The 21,796-nt window shown below is 40.9% G+C and overlaps 1 protein-coding gene across 16 annotated transcripts in view; it reads right to left on the minus strand.

The window, feature by feature from the left end:
- Positions 1–21,796, minus strand: part of PPFIA2 (PTPRF interacting protein alpha 2) — a 285,944-nt gene that overhangs the window by 117,586 nt on the left and 146,562 nt on the right. For 8 of the 16 annotated variants that reach the window (XM_053406932.1, XM_053406930.1, XM_053406934.1 and 5 more), the window contains 2 exons: positions 19,324–19,386; positions 15,693–15,734 (listed from right to left, as the gene is read on the minus strand). The exons of 3 other annotated variants lie outside the window; for them this stretch is intronic. In XM_053406932.1, the coding sequence (XP_053262907.1) occupies positions 15,693–15,734; positions 19,324–19,386 (105 nt within the window). Of the gene's footprint in view, positions 1–4,483; positions 4,530–10,957; positions 11,056–15,692; positions 15,735–19,323; positions 19,387–21,796 lie in introns of those variants that run through there. 5 more of the 16 variants (XM_053406933.1, XM_053406939.1, XM_053406940.1 and 2 more) reach the window with 3 other exon arrangements.

Consider the following 21,796-nt stretch of genomic DNA (forward strand, 5'->3'; position numbering starts at 1 on the left):
AAAAGTTGTGCCTGCATAACTTCTCTACAGAGCCTAGGACTTGCCAATCAGAAGGTCGGCAGTTCGAATCCCCACGACGGGGTGAGCTCCCGTTGCTTGGTCCCTGCTCCTGCCAACCTAGCAGTTCGAAAGCACATCAAAGTGCAAGTAGATAAATAGGTACCGCTCCAGCGGGAAGGTAAACAGCATTTCCGTGGGCTGCTCTGGTTTACCAGAGGTGGCTTTGTCATGCTGGTCACATGACCCAGAAGCTGTACGCCGGCTCCCTCGGCCAATAAAGTGAGATGAGCACCGCCACCCCAGAGTCGGCCACGACTGGACCTAATGGTAAGGGGTCCCTTTACCTTATTTCAAGATACAGACATCCTGCTCTGTTTGCATCTCGTCATTATTTCTCTTTCTTTTATGAGAAAAGAAAAGTAATAGCACTGATGCAACTCATGCTGCACTAGAGTAGAAAGGAAGGGAGAGATCAGCTTCAAAACTTTTTAAGAAGAGGAGCAATGGCACCCTCTGCCCCAGCATAAATTACAGAACCTGCCTGATGCTGCAGATGAATGAGGTGATAATAAGCAGAGGCAGATTTAGGGGAGCGCAACCAGTTTCATTGCACTGGGAGCAGAGCTTTGGGGCGCCACAACTATGATGCAGTATGGAAGGCGAGGTGAGGGGCACCAAATTTTGACATAGCACAGGGCACTTGAGATGCCAAGGTCTGCCACTGTAATGAGTTATTCAAGTTCTACAGTTGTCAGAATAGAGGGGATCGGAAAATAACAAAAACAATCACGCAAAGGCTGGATATTTCTTTCCTTTTCTTTGATGGGGTTCCTACTTCATGCCAGCACTCCCCCCTGAAGTTCGGTGATGCTTACTCCCAGATAACTACAGTATGTACAGTATTTTAATCATGCTTCACGACTGATCAGGGACAGCAATGTCTAACATGCCAACCTTTGCTAGCTCAAGGTATGACTATGAACACCTTTGGGGGACGTGGCTAGACAAGTATCGTGACAAGATCCTACTCTACAAAATTTACCAGCACAGCATTTGTTGCCACCCATCTTAGGTGGAGGTGTGTCACCCACTTGTGAGGTGCAATCTATCAGCAGGATCAGTGATCTAAAGAACAGAACTAAAGATATGTTTACCATAGAAAAATTATCTCCTCCTTAGCCACTTGACCAGTCATGAGTTGTTGTTTTCTTAATCAAAACCTGCATAGGACACACTACTTTAAATGCTCTACCCTGGATGGAGTGGATGAGGTCAGACTAGTAATGAAAACATAGAACATAGCTGAATGTTTGCCTCTGGACAGATTCCAATACCAAACAAATTATTCAATGGCAGTATTGTCACTCTGCAGAAGTGAAGGATGGTAGAGGAAAATTATTCAATCATATAACCCAATAAAACAAAGAGAAGGTCAAAAAACATTTTGTCGATATTGCTGCATTTTCTTTTTTTTAAAGCACAACTGTCTCAAGGCCATAGAATGAAACAGCTTTGGCATCCATTTGTATAAATAAATATCTAAAGAGGGGGGAAATGTGTGTACTTAAACACATCTTTCTAGACAGGAAGAACTACCTTCTGAACTAGAACAGTCCACCTTTCAAAAAACAACATTGGCAAGGATGCCAGAGAAGTTATTTTCTAGGATAATAGTAATAATAATAATAATTTACTATTTATAGCCCGCCCATCTGGACACAAAAGCAAAGCAAAGCTTCTATGGATTATGCCAGTATTTTGACTTCCGAGGGTGTTCAAAAATTGAGGCATTTACTTCTGGGTTTTTGGCATTCGAGTTCTGAAACGTTTGACTACAGAGGCGTTCAAGAGCCAAGGTACCACTGTACTATGAAAGGCTTGTGGTGGAAGCCACTCACAGCACTGAGCTTGACCCCTGCTCACTTCTACAAACCCACTCAAGAGTTCCTGAATTTCCTGTGTGCAAAATATAATGCTGAATTAGTAGAACTGTAACTGTTACCCCATGGTGCCAACATTTTTTTAAAATGACTACTTGTTTTTAAGGAAAATGCTATAGCAATGAGTTACTACATCAAATCATACATTCCTTCTGTATTTTCAAGTTCTCATAATCATTTTAACTAAACTGTCCTAGCTGTCGCAAGAAATGAGATTTTAATCTGGGACAGCTGAGCTTTGATCAAAATAAGACCTTTATAATGAAAACGTTGGCTAGTAAAGGCTCCACTACTATTAAAAACTGGGCAAGTAGGGCAGCTCCATTAGCTTATACTTAGCATGTAATGGATATCTACTAAAAATACAGCCAAGCTGTTGTGTTAATGTTGTCTCCCACTAAATTGATTTTTAGAAGAAGAAAAAAATCTGCCAATATGCGACATAAATCAGAACCAATTCAGCATGATGTTGTGGGGAACACACATTTTATATCCACACAAGTTCCATGACCACCTTTCCCTGGCAGGCTTGAATCTTGCGGAGCATTTTTGCCGGATGGGGCCACTGGGGACAACTCAAAAAGGAACGGGACAAACTTGGCTCTGAAATTCAAGCCAGTGTTTGGATCCAGGAAAGCAGTTGTGTGTTGGAGAGGAGATGGGTTGTAGGAATAAACAAGAGAATGAAGAAAAGTATAAGCTGGCTGTAGGAAGCCAGATGACAGAAGCAAAGACTTTTGCTACACAAATGATCCCCCCCCCCCCCCGTTTTAAGAGCAGCTACATATATGAGTAAGAGCTAAAGGGTACTCCTTGATAGAAGAACAAGAACTGTAGGAAGGAAATCAGCATGGCTTCTCCAAAGATAAGTCCTGTCCCATTAATGTTTTAGAGTTCTTTGAGAATGACAAGCAGCGTGTAGATAGGGGTCAGCCAGTAGATAATGTGCATTTGGATTTGATGAAGTCCCTCACCAAAGATTCGCAAATAGGCAGATAGGACTTTTTCTTAAGTCCCCTTGTACATACAGAATAATTCCATGGACACTGCTCATGAAAATAGGATGGCTTTGTTCATTTCACATGCTACTTTCAAGCATGACTGCAGAACCTGTGGCCCTCCAGGTGACTAGGGTCCATCAGCCCTAGTCAGCATCACCAGTGGATTGCTATGATGGGAGCTGATCTACAGTGGGTAGTTATGATGACCACAGGTTCCCTAGTCCTGGTTTAAATCAATAGCACACAGCGATGCTGGGCCCCATCTGCACTATACATCTAAAGCATCGTTATTATTATTATTATTATTATTATTATTATTATTATTATTATTATTATTTCTATGCCACCCTTCATTAGAAGATCACAGGCTGGTTCACACTATAAAAGCACAAAAATACATACCATAATACAAACAAAACCAATACCCTCCCCCCAAATAGTTTAAAAGATCATATAGATTGTTTAACTAGCCAAAGGTAAGTGTTTTTGCCTGGCGCCTAAAGATGTCTGACAAATGTGCGAGGCGAGTCTCCTTAAGGAGATCATTCCACAAGTAGGGAAACACCAATTCTTGGTGGTTTAACTGTCAACCCCTCTTCCAAGGGAACTCTGGGAACTGTACCTCTCTGGGGGAAATAGGGGTCTCTCAACGACTCTCAGCCCCCTTAGCAAACTACAGTTTCCATGATGCTTTGGAAGAAGTGATTACTGTTTCAAGTGGCATGACATTACTTTAAATTTACAGTGAATATGGTGCCTTAGTTATAGTTTCTCTCTTTTTGTCCAATAGATCCAGCTATTCACTTTATTGATGTTTGCCCTAAGTGGTGTACTACAACAAATGAAACTCTGGTATGTAGGGAAACATTTTCAAATGAACACAGCAGACACAAGAATCAAGCGACAAAGAAGCATATACAAATAACTTAAAACAAGGCAGTGTGGCACAGTAAATGTAAAATTCTTTCTTTGCCGTCATTGATGCCATGTTATAAAAGACTGAGAATGTGAAGGATTTGACAGCTTGCACCCACTAGTAAGCTGAAGGTTAAATGTTAGAAAAACACGGCTTTCACAACTAAGTGCTTTCCTGAATATTAGAATTACCAAATCAGTAATGCTGACAGGAAGCGTCTTTTGCCATGCAATTAATCAGATGTAAACATTGCATGTCCAAAGGGAAATTTTATAATTAGACATTACAACTGGGACTTGAAACATGCCCCTTTCCAGGATCATCCATTCTTTCTGCCCTCCACCCCACCATAATTTTCAGTTTCCCTCCATGCCCCAAACAGACACTACTGTAGTTCTGTGCAAGTTCAGTTTTCACTGGGTTGCTTTAGGGAAATCCTTTGGGGGCTCCCCGCTAACATTTTGTGTTCTTTTTGTACTACATACATTTGGGTTCTCTGATGCTGCTAATACCTCTCCTCTTGCATGTGGATGGCACCATGTTGGCTACATAAGAATTGGCACTCAGGAGGGTGAATATGCTATTGGTAAATATGGTGTGAAGTAGGGGTGGCTCCCTCTACTCACCCACTCAGATGCTGTTGGACTCCCCAAGTCAGAAAGGCTTGATGGAAGCTGTAGATCAGCAAGGGGGGGAGTGGGAATAGGTTAGCCACCCTGATATAAGGTTTAAACATGGTGCAGGTATACAATTTAAAAGAAAAGTGCTAATTATTAAGTGCACCTCATAAAATACTGCTTGCAACACATGGCAGTGAAAATTATATCCTGACTGTCAGCCAATTCATTAGCATGTATTTTTATTGGTACTTAGGCACAAATGCAGATACATTGAGAACTGTTAGTTAAAAGGACTTTAAAAATAGACCAAACCCCAGCTCCCTATTGATCTGCCTCACTGCTGTGAACTGAAGATTGCAGCCCAATAAATATTAAATGATTATCTTGTTATATTTACAAATTCCAGGGGGAAAGGTTCATGGAGGACTCCATCAACAAATATATAGCTAATTTGTATGGTTCCTTTTACAAAATTCATCCAGTGCAATGTGAGCAAGAAAGTCAATATCTGTTTCAGCAATACCACACACCTAATGCTTACAACGTTATCGGTCTTGCAGTAGTATAATAGTTGTAGCCAACTAAGTTGTGCACAGAAAAGATGCACTGATGTTAATGGGCATGACTAACTTAGGTTCATTAATTTCAGTGGGCCTACTCTGAATACAACTTAGACAGCCAGTTCTTGACCAATAAAAAAAAAAGCACCCCAGTCACAAAGCTCAAAGCAGTCTGACAACAAGGAGAAGCTCACACGCTAACCCATTATAACGTGGGGGGGGGGGCAGGTTGCAAGGGGAGAAAGTTGACCAAAATCACCACCAACTTACTTTAAAGGATAAAGAAGAAATATGCATCTTGCTTGTCAATGTTCTCTTTGCTTAAAGAATACATTAGAAATTAGGTTGACATCTTGGCTTGACTTCTTTAGCATTGCTTATTGCTGGGTGTAAGTAGGACCAGAATAATAGTTATAATTGGACAGTTAATCACAGCAAAGACTTCCAGGGTTGTGGTTTGTTTTTTTTACGATAACACACTGAAATGACACATTCAGAAATCCAGCAGAGAAAAGAGGAAAGTGGTGTCTGATTTCAACAGATGTTCCTGATCAAGGATGGTGAAGAAATCAAGATTAGTGACATCCTGCAGAAACAAACATAACAGCGCCCTGTCTGAATGCTATGATCATTCATGTCATTAGAGGAGTGCTAAAAGCATAGCAGGGAGGAATAAACATTCCAGCCATTAATTAAACACCTAAGCCATCAGTGACAAAAATCATCCCCTGAGCAAAACTTTCAGCCATTTCTAAAGTATAATGAGAGACCTAAACAGCTGGAATAAAACTACAATAGCCTTCCTGCTCTTTGGATGTCAGTGATGAAAGGAACCATCTACAAATGGCCCCATAATGCTACAAGCCTCACTCTGCAATGCATAGCATTCATAGAATAGTAGAGTTGGGAGGGACCTGTGAGGGTTCTCTAGTCTATCCCCCTGCAATGGGGGAAGTGCAAATGAAAACATCCATAACAGATGGCCATCTAACCTCAGCTTGAAAACCTCCAATGAAGGAGAGTCCACAACCTCCTAAGGGAGTCTGTTCCATGTGCAGGTAACGCTCCGCTTTGTGAAGGCAAACCTCGCACCAGACATGCAACAGTATGTCAAGGAGCGCCGCACCTGCTTTCCCTGACCTTTTGCCTTCTTGGCTAGAAAACAGGGTTTTTTCCCTGACCGTTTGTCCTCTCACAAATTGTTCGCTAGACATAACGCTTGGCTAGAGCATGACCGGGGACACAGATGTAATCAAGTATTGGGGTGATTTCACTACTGTTTCCAATTGTTGACTTCTGCTAATAAAAGGAGCCTCCACAGAGCTAGCCGGCGGCTTGCTTGGAGCATGCTTGCCAGTGTGCTTCTGCACAGCTCACCTGCATCCAACCTCCCGTCGTCTCAGTTATTCCTACAGTTCCATTGTCAAATAGCTAGACTATCCCTGGCTCCTTTATTCTATCCCAACCATCAACACGGATGTCTGTTGCTGCAGCAGATTGTAATGATCATAACTTATCATCTTCCCTGATGCACAGGTTTCCACAGGCTGCTGCAAAAATAGCAGACAGCAATCATACCAGCCTGATGCATTGAAAATAGCTCTGAGTAGCCTTGAACTATAGAAGGTGGGAAATGACAGGCAAATAATATTTATGATCTCAAAGGATGCTGCCATGATTTTGGGGGAAGAAACCCTTACTTCTCTTTTCGGGGTAGCCTATGTGATACCAGAAGTGCAACAGTTAGATGAACAAAGTAATTTATCATTTGTTATATTTAATAAAACAAAGTTGTCATTTGCTATATTTTTACCCTGCCCTTTCTTCCCGAAGAACCTAGAGCGGCATACACATAATCAAAACATTTAATCAAATCAAAGCATTGAAAGCAGCCACATCTGCATTTGTACATGATCCGATACTCCGGAAACCTGAAGGTCCAAGAGTGTGCCTACAACAGCCTTTATGTGTAAGCTCTGTAAAAATAGTACCATTAAGTGTGGATGGACACCTATAAAACATTTTATATGTTACCTTTCCTTTAGAAAAGGTCAAGGCAGCTGGCCACATTAAAACAAAATAACTAAAAGCAGCAGATAGTCAGCCACATAAACCTATGCATCCAGCAGTAAAAACAACCCAATACAGCAGGCATAGTCAAACTCCGGCCCTCCAGATGTTTGGGAGTACAATTCCCATCATCCCTGTTAGCTACGGATGATAGGAATTGTAGTCCCAAACATCTGGAGGACTGGAGTTTGCCTATGCCTGCAATACAGAGTCGCTTAAAAATGATTCATGGCCCAAAAGTGATCTGAAGCAGGAAAGTTTTAAGTCACTTGGCAGAAGGCCATTAAGGGAGTATGAATGCATGCAGGTTGGGAGGGTCTGTGATCCCAGTGGGGATATTTCTTATTTACTCAGAGTTGATCCTATATATTTTTTTGCACAAAGTTAATAATAATAATATTTTTTTATTTATACCCTGCCCTCCCCAGCCAGGGCCGGGCTCAGGGTGGCTAACACCAAATATAAATTACAATAAAACATAATAGGAAAACAAACAAAAACCAGTTAATTAAAATATGGCTTAAAATACAGCTTAAAATGCTGCCTCATTTCAGTAGTAGCCCATAAATCAAGACCATAAAGGGAGGAAACATCAGATATCCACCCAAGTCAACTATCCATACTGATCCTATGTGGGCCAGCAAAAAAAAGGGGGGGGATTTATATACCAAATTCCATATAAGGGGTCAGAGTGAGTCTAGGCCGAAGGCCAGGCAGAACACCTCCATCTTGCAGGTCCTGCGGAAAGATGTCAAATCTTGTGACAGAGCGTTCCACCAAGTCGGGGCGAGTGCTGAAAAGGCCTTGGCCCTAGTTGAGACCAATCTAAGCTCCTTGAGGCTCGGGACCTCCAAAGTGTTGTTATTTATGGACCTTGAAATCCTCTGCAGGGTGTACCAGGAGAGGCAGTCCCGTAGGTACGAGGGTCCTAGGCCGCATAGGGCTTTAAAGGTCAAAACCTTACGGGGGGGGGGGTGTAGGATGCACTGTTTATAGATTTTGATTCTATTTTGCTTGTAGGGAGGTTATGCAATATCATTTCAAGCAACTGTTCTCCCATGCTTCCCAGTGCATTTTCCTGTCAGCTTCAGCAAAATGTCCGGCTTTTCAAAAAGTGGGATTATTTCACAAGAGTATCAAATCTTCTTTAAATGCAGAACCTGAGTTTTCTGCTTTGTGGTTGAAGTTCCTGTTTACCCAGGCCTTTTCAGTCGAAGTGGGAAATGTTTGTCTTGAACAGCAATTTGTACTTCTTTGTTTTTAAAGACTGCTACTTTATGAATATTTTAGTTTTGTATTTGCTTTATTCACTGGTGTAATTCTGCTGTTTCTCCTTTGCTATACATCCCCTTGGGCTCTGATGGGTGACTCATAAATACAGTTAACTATGATGATGAAGAAGAAGTCTTATTTAAATTATAGCATAATTCTGTACACATTTATTTGGAAGGAAATCCCACTGAATTCAATGGAACTTACTCTCAGGTAAGTGTAAGCAGCTTTAAGAGAACACCAATTGTGAATTGTGTTAGCCTTTTCAATAAACTTACATTTTTCTTTTAATCGGGCTCTAAGATTTAGTCAAATCTTCTGAAAGTTAAATTAGGCAATGTCTTCCTTGAATCACAGGGCAAATCCTATAATTGCTAAAATATGAATACATCTATTTAGAAAAGACCCTCCCCTTCTGACTAAGCTGATCTATGTACAAAGCTACAATTTATATCTTGCCCCAGGGAGCCTACTGAATTTGTTCTGCTTATTTTCCATAAGTTATTTTAAGATATAAGCAACATTATTCCAGCACCATCAAACAATGCTTCTAAAACTGCACCACATAATTTATCTCGCTGCCCTTTGACATGCTATCATTGTTTATTTTGGAATGTGAATATTAGGTGCGCACACACCTTGTATATAATTTAGAACAGTTGGATGATTCAACATAGCCAATATAATATTCCTCCCCAGCCCTAACATGCATGTAAAAACAAAAAACAAAGAGGAAGTTAGGATTATTCAGACTGGATCTTTTCATTTCCACCCTCTCTGTACACTGGAGTTACTATGTAGCAAAACAATTCATAACATCCAATGCAACTTATTTCAGCAAAATAAATAGGAAAAGCTTTACTTTAGGCATTATCACCGAAAGAGGAAAGGCAGGTTGAGCAGGGCTGAGAGGTGCACATTATTTATTTATTAAATTTGGGCAAAAACTGCTTGGACTGGGGTGGGAAGGGAAGGGGAATCAACTCTGAGATACTTCTCTGCTCTTCCTCCTTGCCTATGGTGGCTTTTCTTGCAAAAAAATGAAATTAAAAAGGGAGGGAGCCTGGAATTTGCTGTGTGTTTTTCTGCATGTAACAGTAGTTTGGCTGTAACATGTTCTGGGTGAAATGACTGTTCTTTAGGGCTCATCACTTAAAATCATATCCCTGTGTTGCATGAGCTGTCTCCTAAGCTTTAAGGCTCAGGTGTCTCCATAAACAGCTTCTTCTATTTTGCTTCCCTCTTTCTGTCACCTTTTTGTCAAGCCAGTTTGCATTTTGCTAGCTTTTGTGGCACACTTCCAAAAACTGCACTGCCAACTGTGTTACTGTAGAGCCAGAGGCACCATTGGAAGGGGGTTGGGGAGAGCTGTGGCCTAATTCTCACTGAGCCTTCTCCTGCCACGTCTGCCTGCTCCTCCAAAATGTCTTACTCCTGATGTCTAGAGCCCATGCAGTGCTTGTTGCCATCATTAACACAGCCGCTTTTGTATGGAGCAGCATTCATTCATGTGACACTGCCCGCCCCCCTGCTCGCATGCTGTCTAAAGGAGTACAACCCAGATCCAGATCTGGCACCTTAACGAGAACTAGGACTGCATTTCCAAGCATGCGTGATTATTCCCAGAGGAGCACTTAGACCTCCGTATATGATGAGGTATAAAAAACAGCCGTGCTGAATGCTCTCAAAATGAGCTGCTGCTCTGCAATTTAATCTTGAATATACCCAAGAGCAGGCCCTTGAGCCTAGCCCTCTGCAATCGTTGATATGTCTTTGCTCTCCTCCCACACTGAAACCATAAAAAAGAAGCCAGAACTGCTGAGTCTGCTGACTGCCGCAATGAAGAGCTTGCAAACTCCGCAGAGAGACTGTACCTTCTTCACAGCTGCCACACAGACACCTTCCTTCCAGTATAGCAGGGGTGGCCAACTCCCAAGAGACTGCAATCCACTCACAGAGTTAAAGACTGGCAGTGATCTACCCCCTTTTTGGGGGGTGCAGGGCAAAAATGTTGAGCTTTATTTAGGGGAGCCAAGCTTATTGAGATTCTTTGGAGAGAGCCAGTGATCTACCAGTGATGTCCAGTGATCTACCGTTTACAATAGAATGCAATATCATTACTCACTACACTGATCTGGCTCTGTTCCCTAAATACATTGTATTGGGGGGGGGTAGGGAAAGCAGCAAGACGGTGAGTAACAGCCCTGCTACTGACCTGCTCAGTTTAATGTTTGTATAGATCTTACATGCAATGGGCTGTTTCTGCAGGAGCAGAAACACTGGAACATATTGTTTAGTGCACAGAAAGAGATATAGGTGCTTTCAAGTTGTATGTTCATATACAGTCGTATCTTGGAATTCAAATGGCTTATTTGCCGAACGTTTTGGCTCATGGACGATCAAACACCGGAAGTGATTGTTCCGGTTTTTGAACATTTTTTGGAAGCCAAACGTCCAGTGGAGCTTCCTGCAGCCAATCGGAAGCCACGTCTTGGAAGTTGAACATTTTGGAAGTCGAATGGACTTCTGGAATGGATTCCGTTAGACTTCCAAGGTATATCTGTATTAAGCTGAATACCTAGAGGTGCTCTGTCCTGACCACAAGGGGCCCAATGGATAGCCAATGTGGCAGGTCAGGTGGATGACAGGGTGAGCTGGAGTTGCAGGACCTTGGACAGCAGCAATGAGAGGACTAGAGAGGAACAGGAATGAGGGAACATGCAGTTAAAAAGAAATAACTTGGGGGATTTGTGGGCAGTGGGAAAGATGTGAGGTTGTGATTATTTGGCCCCAATCCTAGCATGGGTATGCAGTATTTTTTTAAAAAAGGTCTGATAAGAGACAGACATTACAAAGGCAAACTTCATTGGTGTTGTGAGAGGAGTACGTGAGTCCATATGAATAGTCGTGCAACTGACTCATAGGATATCATCCACCTTTTCTAACAGCATGAGTCTATCTAATTATAGCTGTGAAGCCAGCAGAAACAACCTGTCAGGTGGTTCTGGCTATCTGTGACTAGGTGCAAAATGCACTCTAGTAATGGATGCCCAATGGGGCCACAAGAAAAAGACTGCCTTGCTAAGCACACTTACTTGAAAGGAAGGCTGGCTGAAACTAATGGGCCTTTTCAGTAGCAATCTATGGGTAAAAGCTATCAGAGTCTCCACATGTTTAGCCTTGGGGCATTGGTTATTGGTTACTACTACCTGAACAAGGGAACCTACCTACTGATCAGCAGTAGCTTCAAAATGGACAAAACAAAGTACACTAGCACACAAAGCATCATGGAATTTCGACACACGAGATACAGTGATTGCTACCAAGTTAGCTGGCTGTGTGCAGCCTGTGTAGGCTAGAAAAAATTATTAGTCACACAAAGGCCTATTAAGCCATGATAGCTAATAGAACATCCTTCTTCGTCCTGAATATCAGGTGCTAACAAGGAGAAAAGGGAAGCAGGGTTGCTTTCACCCCCTGCCTGGTACCTAGTTAGCCACTATTGGAAGCAAAGGAACAAAACCTCACTTATGTCAATCACATATTAAAAGGAAAAAACTGAACAGGGACACTGTCAGACAACTAAATCATTGACTGCATTGCCAAGTCTTCAACTACCCACGACACAGCTACTTATATCCATAAGTAAGCAGGAGTAGCTGGAGGTCTTAAATTTTGTTACTTCTACTTACACTGTTGATATATGGGGACTATACATTATTTGTTGGTACAGTCACACGCATGCACAGAAGCGGCGAATGGCGACCCGCGCAGATGCAGGTTGTGTTCTGTTCAGGTTGTGAATGGGCCTCCGGAACGGATCCCGTTCGCAACCAGAGGTACCACTGCATTGATGAATGTTATTTTATTACAAAAATATTAAAAACATATTGGGCTGGGAAGGAACATAGGAAACCGCCTTATACAGTCAGACTATTAGTCCAGCTAGCGATGCAGTGCCTTCAGCATGGAAATAATAATTTATTATTTATACCCTGCACATCTGGCTGGGTTTCCCCAGCCACTCTGGGTGGCTCCCAACCGAATATTAAAAATACAATAAAACAAAAAAAAATACAATAAAACAAAACTAGGCTATTTATGTATGCAATGTCAGCAGCAAGGGTTATAGTGGCAAAACACTGGAAAGATAAAAATACACCCACTAAAGAGGAATGGGTAGTCAAATTGTGCGAGTACTTGGAGCTTGCAAAGCTGACAGATGCAATAAGAGATAAACCTAAAAAAATGGTGAAAGAAGAATGGGAATGTTTAAATAATTATTTAGGGGACAAGGGCTCAGCAAGAAAGATCTGGCTATGTTTAGAATGTTACCGCATAGAGAAATGTTCCCTGATACCCAGATGAGGGATTCCTTTGGAATGCAGATAGAGATAATTGATAAGAATAATGATCTGTTGTGAGCTTGACGGAAGTGTACAATAGATGAGCTTTCCTGCTTTGGCTCATCTTCCTTTTCCTTTTTCTTTTTTTCCTATTTTTCTTTTTTCTTTTCTTTTATCTTTCCTATAGTTGCTTATGTTCTGTGTCATGTACTTCGATATTTTTTGTAGTTTTCTGTAGGTTTTTTTTCATTACTATTAAGGAATTTTCCTTTGTAATTTTGGTTGTCTATATTTACATGTACCTGTTTAAAGCAAAATAAAAGTTTTTTAAAAATTAAAAAAATAAAAATAAAAATACAATAAAACACCAAACATTAAAAACTTCCCTAAACAGGGCTGCCTTCAGATGTCTTCTAAGTCAGATAGTTGTTTAGTTCCTTGACATCTGATGGGAGGGCGTTCCACAGGGTAGGTGCCACTATCAAGAAGGCCCTCTGCCTGGTTCCCTGTAACTTTACTTCTCGCAGTGAGGGAACAACCAGAAGGCCCTCAGAGGTGGATCTCAGTGTCCGGGCTAAACAATGGGGGTGACGACGTGCCTTCAGATATACTGGGCCAAGGCTGTTTCGGCAACCTGTACCCCCCAGATGTTGCTAGGCTATAACTCCCATGATCCCTGGCAATTATCCATTCTGTGTGGGGATGATGGGAGTTGGAGTCCAACACCTTCTGGAGGGCCACAGGTTTCCCATACCTGGTCTACAGTGTCTGCCAGCTGACCTCCAACATTTGAGGCAGAGGCTCCAGTATTTTGGGGATTCCTAGTCCTAACTGGAGATGCTGGGGATTGAACCTGGGAACTTCTGAATGCAAAACAGACACTCTACCACTGAGCTATGGCCCCTCCACCAAGGATTCTGGATGAGATAGAAAGGTGGATGCTGGTTTGGAAGGTCTGATCCACCAAAGATCTGCTGTTCTTATGATCTCAAGACAAGTGATAAGCCTATAGGTACAATCTCATATGCATTCCCAACCCTTCTTCTGGTGCAATATGAAGAAGCCCATGGCCAGCATAATTTCGAATTGTATTTTGAATTGCAGTGTAAGCTCTTGCAGAGCAAGTAGACAGAGTATATGATTTAAATAAATAGGATATGTAGCAGTGCCAAACTGGTAAAAAAACCAACAACAGTCTGGCTTGCTAATTTTCTAGAAAGTTGTAAGTGGCATAAACCCCACCAGTGTCTGTTATCTCATCATTTTCTTTTTTAATTGCTTAAAATTTTCACACTTCTCTTTACACCATCAGTGTGGCTTTTCTGCTCACACAACTGCGATATTTTCAAGGCATGAAAATGGAATCTGTACCAAATAAGCAGAATCTTGGAATCTGTACTAAACAAGAAGAATCTTGGCAAGATTACTACTAAATTAGCACAGAGAGATGGTCAAAGGGTTTTGATTTGGGGTAGGTTTATTTTGTTTTGTAAGATTTCAGTTCACACATGCATATAAATTCTTTGTGAATGAAGCCCTGCTAAATATGTATTCTTGCGTGTGCATATGTGCATCTCTATATATGTGCATATGCATCTGCAATATATATATATATATATATATATATATATATATATATATCAAAAGAGGTTTAAAGACTGTCTCAAGGCAAAGCTAAAAAAATGTAGTATAAACACTGGCAACTGGGAAACACTGGCCTGTGAGCACTCCAGTTGGAGAACAGCCTTTACCAAATGTGTCATGGACTTTGAAGACACTTGAACTCAGGATGCAAGGGAGAAACATGCGAAGAGGAAGACACGCTTGGCAAATCCAACTGTGATCAACTCCCACCCAGAAACCAATGTTCCCACTGTGGAAGGACGTGTGGATCCAGAATTGGCCTCCACAGTCACTTACGTACTCATTGTTAAAACCATGTTCATGGAAGACAATCTTACTTGGCTATGAGTGATCGCCAAAGAAGCAGCAGCAGATACAGTGCAGTAAAGAGGAAGCAAGATTCACAGGCAGAACCAGGGTACATTCACTACCACCTTTGAATACTAATCTAGTCCCAGCTGAGTTGGCAGCCTGTATCTTTTGAATGCAGATAAAGATACACATGCCCATTCGAGAGCTACTAGCTGCAGTGTACAACTAGCTACTTATGTCATCTGAATCAGGGACATGTTGCTTTTGAACTCAAATAAACTTGCAAAGCAAAACACAATTTAGTGAACCAGTGCTTGTCAGAAGTTCTGTCAATGTGTAGAGAGGGAGTAGTAGACTGTACTTTCTGTCCTCACTGTGGCCACACATATTTGAGAGCTGGAATGGAAAACAGGTAGGCAGCCATTGGCCATGCTTGTGCAACAGAACTTTCCTGCCCCTTTTCCTCCCATGAACATCCCACACCCTCCCCAAAAGTGCTCTGGAGGGTTGGGGAAAACCCCAGAACAGATTTAGGGAGTTACAGGGGGAGAAGACGGGGTGGGGTGGGAATTCAGTTGTACAAATCCTCGCACTGGTGGATTGAGTGACTTAGTGCTAAACTGGAGCTGCCCTATTCTTCCATTACAACAGGGTTCCACTTTGTTTCTCCTGGGACTCAGCCAGACTGGTAAAGAAAAAGTGATTTATATGCATTGTATATGCGATATAACATTGTGCCTGCAGATGGCAATGTGGAGTCCCATTTTTCTCTACTTGTTTTCCCTGTTTAAATTTACAATGCTTTAAACTGACACGGTCCTTTGATGCGTCCAGATCCAGCCCTGGTTTGTTTTAAAGTGTTTCCCTTACCTTCTATGTGGTATACATTACTCTCTCCACCCAACCCTTGCTATTTGAGACCAAATTATTAGGTTTCTTCCATGTGAATGTGCGTATGTGTGTGTGTGTGTGTGTGTGTGTATATATATATATATATATATTGCACTAAAAACAGAAAGGAATTACTTTCACCTGTTTTCCAGAACAGTAGCTGCATTGGTCTGCATTGTTCATCTAAAAAACAAACACAAAAATTGGAGTCCATTATCTGTGAGAAACCCTACCAAATCCACTGTGGTTACTGCATAGAGCTTTCTAGCATGGGGGATTTTAGATCTGAATTGGCCATGGTGAAAATTGAAGCGGAGTAGTCCTTATTTCAGATTAGTTAATCCAATGCCTCCCTTGTCCTCCAGCGTAGCTGTAAGGAACAGATTAGAATCTTTTGATCTTGATCAACCACAGTTTAGTATGTCACCTAAACTGTGGTTTACCTTAACTATATTTTGATAAGCCGGTTGCTTAAAACAATGGTTTGAAATTGGCATGCTTCACCAGCCATTGTTAGGGCTTAGCAGAATTTGTGAGGGTTTGAGACAACACAGCAGGCTATCGGTTAATCTGCCACAGAATTGAAACTGTGCAAGCTCCTTCTTGCGGGAGCACTGGAGGAGAGTCTGAGACTTGCCTAGACAATGGTTTAGCATTATGCCTTAAGCAGTCTAGGCTCGTCTCCATATTGAACACTGTTTTTGCAGAGCTCCCTATATTACACAGTTGCATACATCTGTAGGCTCTATTTCAACCAGGAAATGAAGGCATCCAAGCTCAGGGGCAGAGTGTGCTGCCATGATCCTGCACACATTCAGTACATATAGATTCATTTCTGAAAAGGACTGTGGTATGACAGAGCGGAAAGAGTTGGTACTAATGAATAGCAAATTTAAGTTGTACAACATTAAAAAAAGGGAACACTATCATTTAAAGAAAAAAACATAAAGCTAGTAATGCAGTAGTATAAAACTACATTAAACTGAATAAAAATAAAATTCCAGGGAATTCATATGGTACTTAGAAAAAAGGAACCCAGTCTTAGAGACCAAGGAAAATCTGATCAGGTTTTCCAATACTATAACAGTCTGTGAAATACAAAATTCCAGAATGGTGCCTCTTATTATTTAGGGGTACATGCCCAATATTACTTGGGAAAGAGAATACTTAAGTGCTTTTAGTTTTCATTTCATAGTCCAGCTTTTCTCATGCAAAGAATATCCACTAATAGGACTAATAATTAATAAAACTGAATAGACATAGGAGAGGTGGTGAATTGAGGTCTGCAATGAAGACCACTTTCAAAGAATGCCTGTAAAGGAACTAACAGCTTTTGCTAACATATTGTTGACAACTAAGTACGCCCAAGTATGGAGTTCTTCTGATCCCCCCCAAATCTGATCTATATTACAACAACATTATTAACAACAGGCCACCTAGCAAAGAGAGAGACCAGACTCTGCAACAAACCCAGATGCTGTTAATAATGCTGTTACAGGATCAAGTAACATAATTTGCAACAGTTATCGGCCCATCTTTTAATATGTTATTACCTGCCAGCAAAGCTTTTCTGCTTCCTATATAGGACAAACAGATAAGTTTCTATGCAAAAGAATATATAGACACAAATCTGACATCATAGAGGGGAAACACTTAGAAATCAGTTCTGGAAAATTTTAATTACCCAAGACATTCCACTGCTGACCTGAGAGTGGCCATTCATCTATCAATTTTTAGGCTTCAACAGAGACAATGTCCCACTATGTGTGTTAACATAATCAACCTGATATTGTTAAGTTAAATATCTTAAAATACTTTTGTTGTGAATGGTAACTTTGCCTATCTTAAACTATATATAGAATGTTTACCATTTTTTCCTGTTTACTATTTTTTCTCTATACCAATGTATGGGATTAACATGTATGCATATATGTGCCAGCTGAAGACAAGACTTCATGCATATGATGCCCTAATCCACAAAAGTTTATGCCACAAGACTCTTTGTTATCATTACTGCTACATACTAAGCTTTCTAGAAGCTGGATTCTGGTTACTTAAGGAAACAACTTCACCCATACTAGCCTGAGATTTGCATCAGAATTCCTCTGTAAGTTCCTCTATATGAAGAATATTTCGTTGGTGGGCACTCATAATAGGGTGTTCTCAGTGATTGTCCCACATCAGTTACACAGCCACCTCAGCCTGTGGCAGCATGGTTTAAAGTCAGCACAAAAGGAATGAAGACTACAACTGAAAAATGCTTACGATATAACTGGGCCCTAGGTTTGTATGCTTTAAAAGCCCAAAATGTCCCTAGTTACAGTACTGTCCTGGGCTTGTTTACTTAGACCCAGTGAGTTCAGTGGAGCTTACTCCCAAGCAAGGGTGCAGAGGTTACCCACTAATCAGGCATTAGCTCCATAGAATTCAGTGGGGCTGACATCTGAGCAGAACACCTATAGCAGGGACGGCCAACTTCTAAGAGATTGTGATCTACTCACACAATTACTGGCAGTGATCTCCCCCTTTGGGGGGGGGGGTCAGGTCAAAAGTTGTTGAGCTTTTCTTAGGGAGGAAAGCCCTCCCCTTTTAAGGAGGAAAATCCCATGGGTGGGTGTCAGGGCGAAGGAATGGGAAAAAAGGCGCTCACAAGGAGATCGCTAATGAAACAGTCAGCATCACAGCGAGAGCTTCGTCTTCCGGTATCACGATCTAGAGGGCGGGGCGAGGGGGCAGGGCCGGATGGAGGAGCCAGTGATTGACTATGATCTACCAAAACCTCCCTGAGATTGACCAGTAGATCAAGATCGACCTGTTGGACATCCCTGACCTATAGGATTGCCCTGCCAATAAAACCAAAGAGGCTGCTCCGATAGTGACTTCTATGGATGATTGAAATCTGCTTATTCAAATAACTGTCCTGTACATATGTAAATGATTCAAGAATATATTAACTTTTGTTCCAGATTTTGACCGGTTTTCTCATATATATATATATATATATATATATATATATATATATATATATTCTTATGTTGTGTGTATGCTGGGGTGGGAAGGAAACAGCAGGAAGCAGAGTCAATGAGTATCCTAGAGGATACATCTGAGATGTTATATTTCAGTATATAAAAAAATTGTTCAGTAGCACCTCAAGAGACTAACTAAGAAGTGTGCATGCACACGAAAGCTTATACCAAGAACTAATTTAGTTGGTCTCTCAGGTGCTACTGGACAATTTTTTTAATTTTTTAAATATATTTCGACTGCGTCAGAGCAACACGGCTACCTACCTGAATATTTCAGTATATGATAAATGCAAATTTATTCATTTTCTGCAAGTGGCTGTTGTTGTTGGGGTGATAGCGGATTATGTAGAATGCAAAAACTGCTACTGTACTACAAGCTTATGAATAAGGTTTACCAAGAAAGAACAACTTTAGTTCCTTGGGTGATCAAGCCAAGTATAGAAGTTAAATAAACATGGGCTTGAGGTGCTGCATCCTTCGTTCCAAATGATGAGAGCACTGCGCTGGAAGGAAGCAACTCTGAGAGAACTGTGGCAATGTAATCACAGACATTACTAGCAAAGCTGTCAAATTATAAGAGAAAAGCTTTAACGGCAATTCAGTAACCAGCTTAGATCCTTCACTTGTAGTATAATACACAGCATGCCTGGAATGAACATGATGTCGTAAGATGACAGAAGAGAAAATTCACATAATGAGATTTTGCATTTATAATCAGACAAAAATCCAAGATATGTAGAACATACATTAGGGCAGGATATGGTCCTTTGAATGTTATTCTCAATGCTCGTACCAGCAGCAACCGTCATCTGAAAAAGTGTGCAACAGAGAGTCCACTGAATTGAAAGGATTTGCTTTAAAAACAACACACACACATATAAATAATGTGACAGAAACATCAATGTATTTTCATTTCCACTCAACTGCGACAGTTAACCTTACTGCAAAGCGTGTCTTAAAATCTCACATTGCAAATTAAAAATTATTGTAGATTAGCATAGTAAGAACATATTGCTGATTGTAGAGCAAACAGGTTATTACAGTATTGATTGAAAAACGCCAGAAAACCATTACTTGTATGCAATATGCTTATAGTTTAGTTCTGATGACTTTAGAGTAAACAGGAATGTGGGGTTTACTGTTCAAGGTCATGATCCCGCAGAGGAGTTCTCCTGCACAAGGCCAACTGCAACAAATGGGAGTTGTGCAAGAACACCACAAAGTCATTATGTCGGTCCCATTCATTTTTAACAGGGCATGCACAAGAAAACATCTGCCTGGATTGTACCCCATATCCAGGGCCCTATCTGCACTATACATTTAAAGGGTCCTCAAACCACTTGAAGCAGTCATGACTTCCCCCAGAGAATCCTGGGAGCTTTAGATTGTTAGGGTCTCCTAACAAAGCTCAGCACCCTTATTTCCCTCACAGAGCTACAATTCACAGAGGTCTCTGGGAAGAGGAAGTGACTGATAAACTACTTTGAGAACTGTAGGTCTGTGAGGGGAAGAGAGCGCACCCTCAAAAAACTACAACTCCCCGAATTCTTTGGGCAGGAAGTCACAGCTGATTAAAGTGGTATGCTGCTGCTTTAAATGTACTGCATAGTACAGATGGGGCCCAAATCAATGTGTGTTGCTATCAACATTCAAGACTATTCTGCGCACAGTACTTGCTGACAACTCACGAACTTAAGAGCATTATGAATCTTGAAGTCACACAAACACATCATGCCAAAATTTGTTATGCAACCAAGTTTATTGGCTGAGCCAAGCCTTGCAGACGTTGAAATATATACAAATGATTTATATTTTTTTGCACTTTTTAGACATATTCATGAAAGGAATAAAATTTATAACACTATAATAATTATGCTTTCTCTACTTTACAAGATAAAATGCTTTTTTATTTGATGCAAACATTAAATTTTTATAACCTGGAACAAGTAGCTTTTGTCCACACATGTTTTAAAATGCTCTTTCTTTTTTATGTTACTGCTAAACTGTCTGACAGGAATTTACAATGCATTGGTGAAATTATTTCTTGCTGCATGCAAAGGTTTAGAAATTTAGATCACGATCCAAGGGACTCTGTACAAATCTTAATTCCACCTCACTCCCGAGAGTTTTAGTCTCATAAGGCACATTCAAACTGCCCTTTAAACTCACTTGAGTTCAAACAAAAGAGTCAGGATTTGGCACAATGAGTATTTACAAAAAAGTGGGGTGCGGGAATAGCACTATCAGCTCTTTCCTTTTCAAAATTCGCAAAACTGATTTTTCACGTTTAAAGAGAAACACTCAGGGGGAAAATGTTACCCTGTGTTTACAGTGTGTATGTGTGCTTCTGGAGAATGGCTATACAAACTGTGACAGGACACCTGAGGAAGTATTCAACAAAGTTTTAGAGTAGACCTACAAAGAAATTATTGGACCTAACTTTGTCACATTAATGAATTTCAGTGGGTCTACTCAGTTGCAAACCGCTCATAAGATTTAATCATTGAGCCACACATATCAAGCCTCCTCAGTGGAGGCTGCTCTAGAGTAAACCATTTTAGACTTCTAGCCCAAATGCCCTTTGACTAACAAGCTTAAAGTGTACAGATAACATGCAGGTCTAACAATATCAATATTCTTTTGTTGTTGTTGTTTTACCTTTTCAAAGTAAGAAATATAAGCTTTGTTCCAAAAATCTGCCTAAAAATAAACCCTATATACTCATCAATATTATAGATAGGGATGAAATGTGGGGTGGAGGAGGGGCAGAGAGCTAAATTCAATATTATTTAGGAATGGACACTATTAAGTTCAGTTTGCTGGGAAAGTGAAGCACAATGTCACCACTTTACAAACTAAGCTCACATTAAACATGCAGGAGAATTCTTAAAAACTGGAAAGTCACCGAAGTTTTATAAGAACCATTTAAAAAGCAGACGGTAAACTGCTTTCCCAAAACTGTATGTTCACAATGAAAATATGTCGTAATTGTAGCATGCCATGGCCCCATCTGCACAATTAAAGCAGTACCATACCACTTGTCATGGAAACTGCTGTTTCTTTAGGATGCTGAGAAGTTGCTAGAAGATTCCTATTCCTCTCTGCAATTCCCAGAGTGGTTTAGCAATAGATCCCTCTTCCCAGGGAATTGTAGCTGGGAGTGGGGGGGGGGGTAGAGATCTCCTAACAAGTCTCAGCATCCTTGATAAACTACAGTTC

Source organism: Podarcis raffonei, chromosome 10 (assembly GCF_027172205.1).
Source record: "Podarcis raffonei isolate rPodRaf1 chromosome 10, rPodRaf1.pri, whole genome shotgun sequence".
NCBI classification, from domain to species: Eukaryota; Metazoa; Chordata; class Lepidosauria; order Squamata; family Lacertidae; genus Podarcis; species Podarcis raffonei.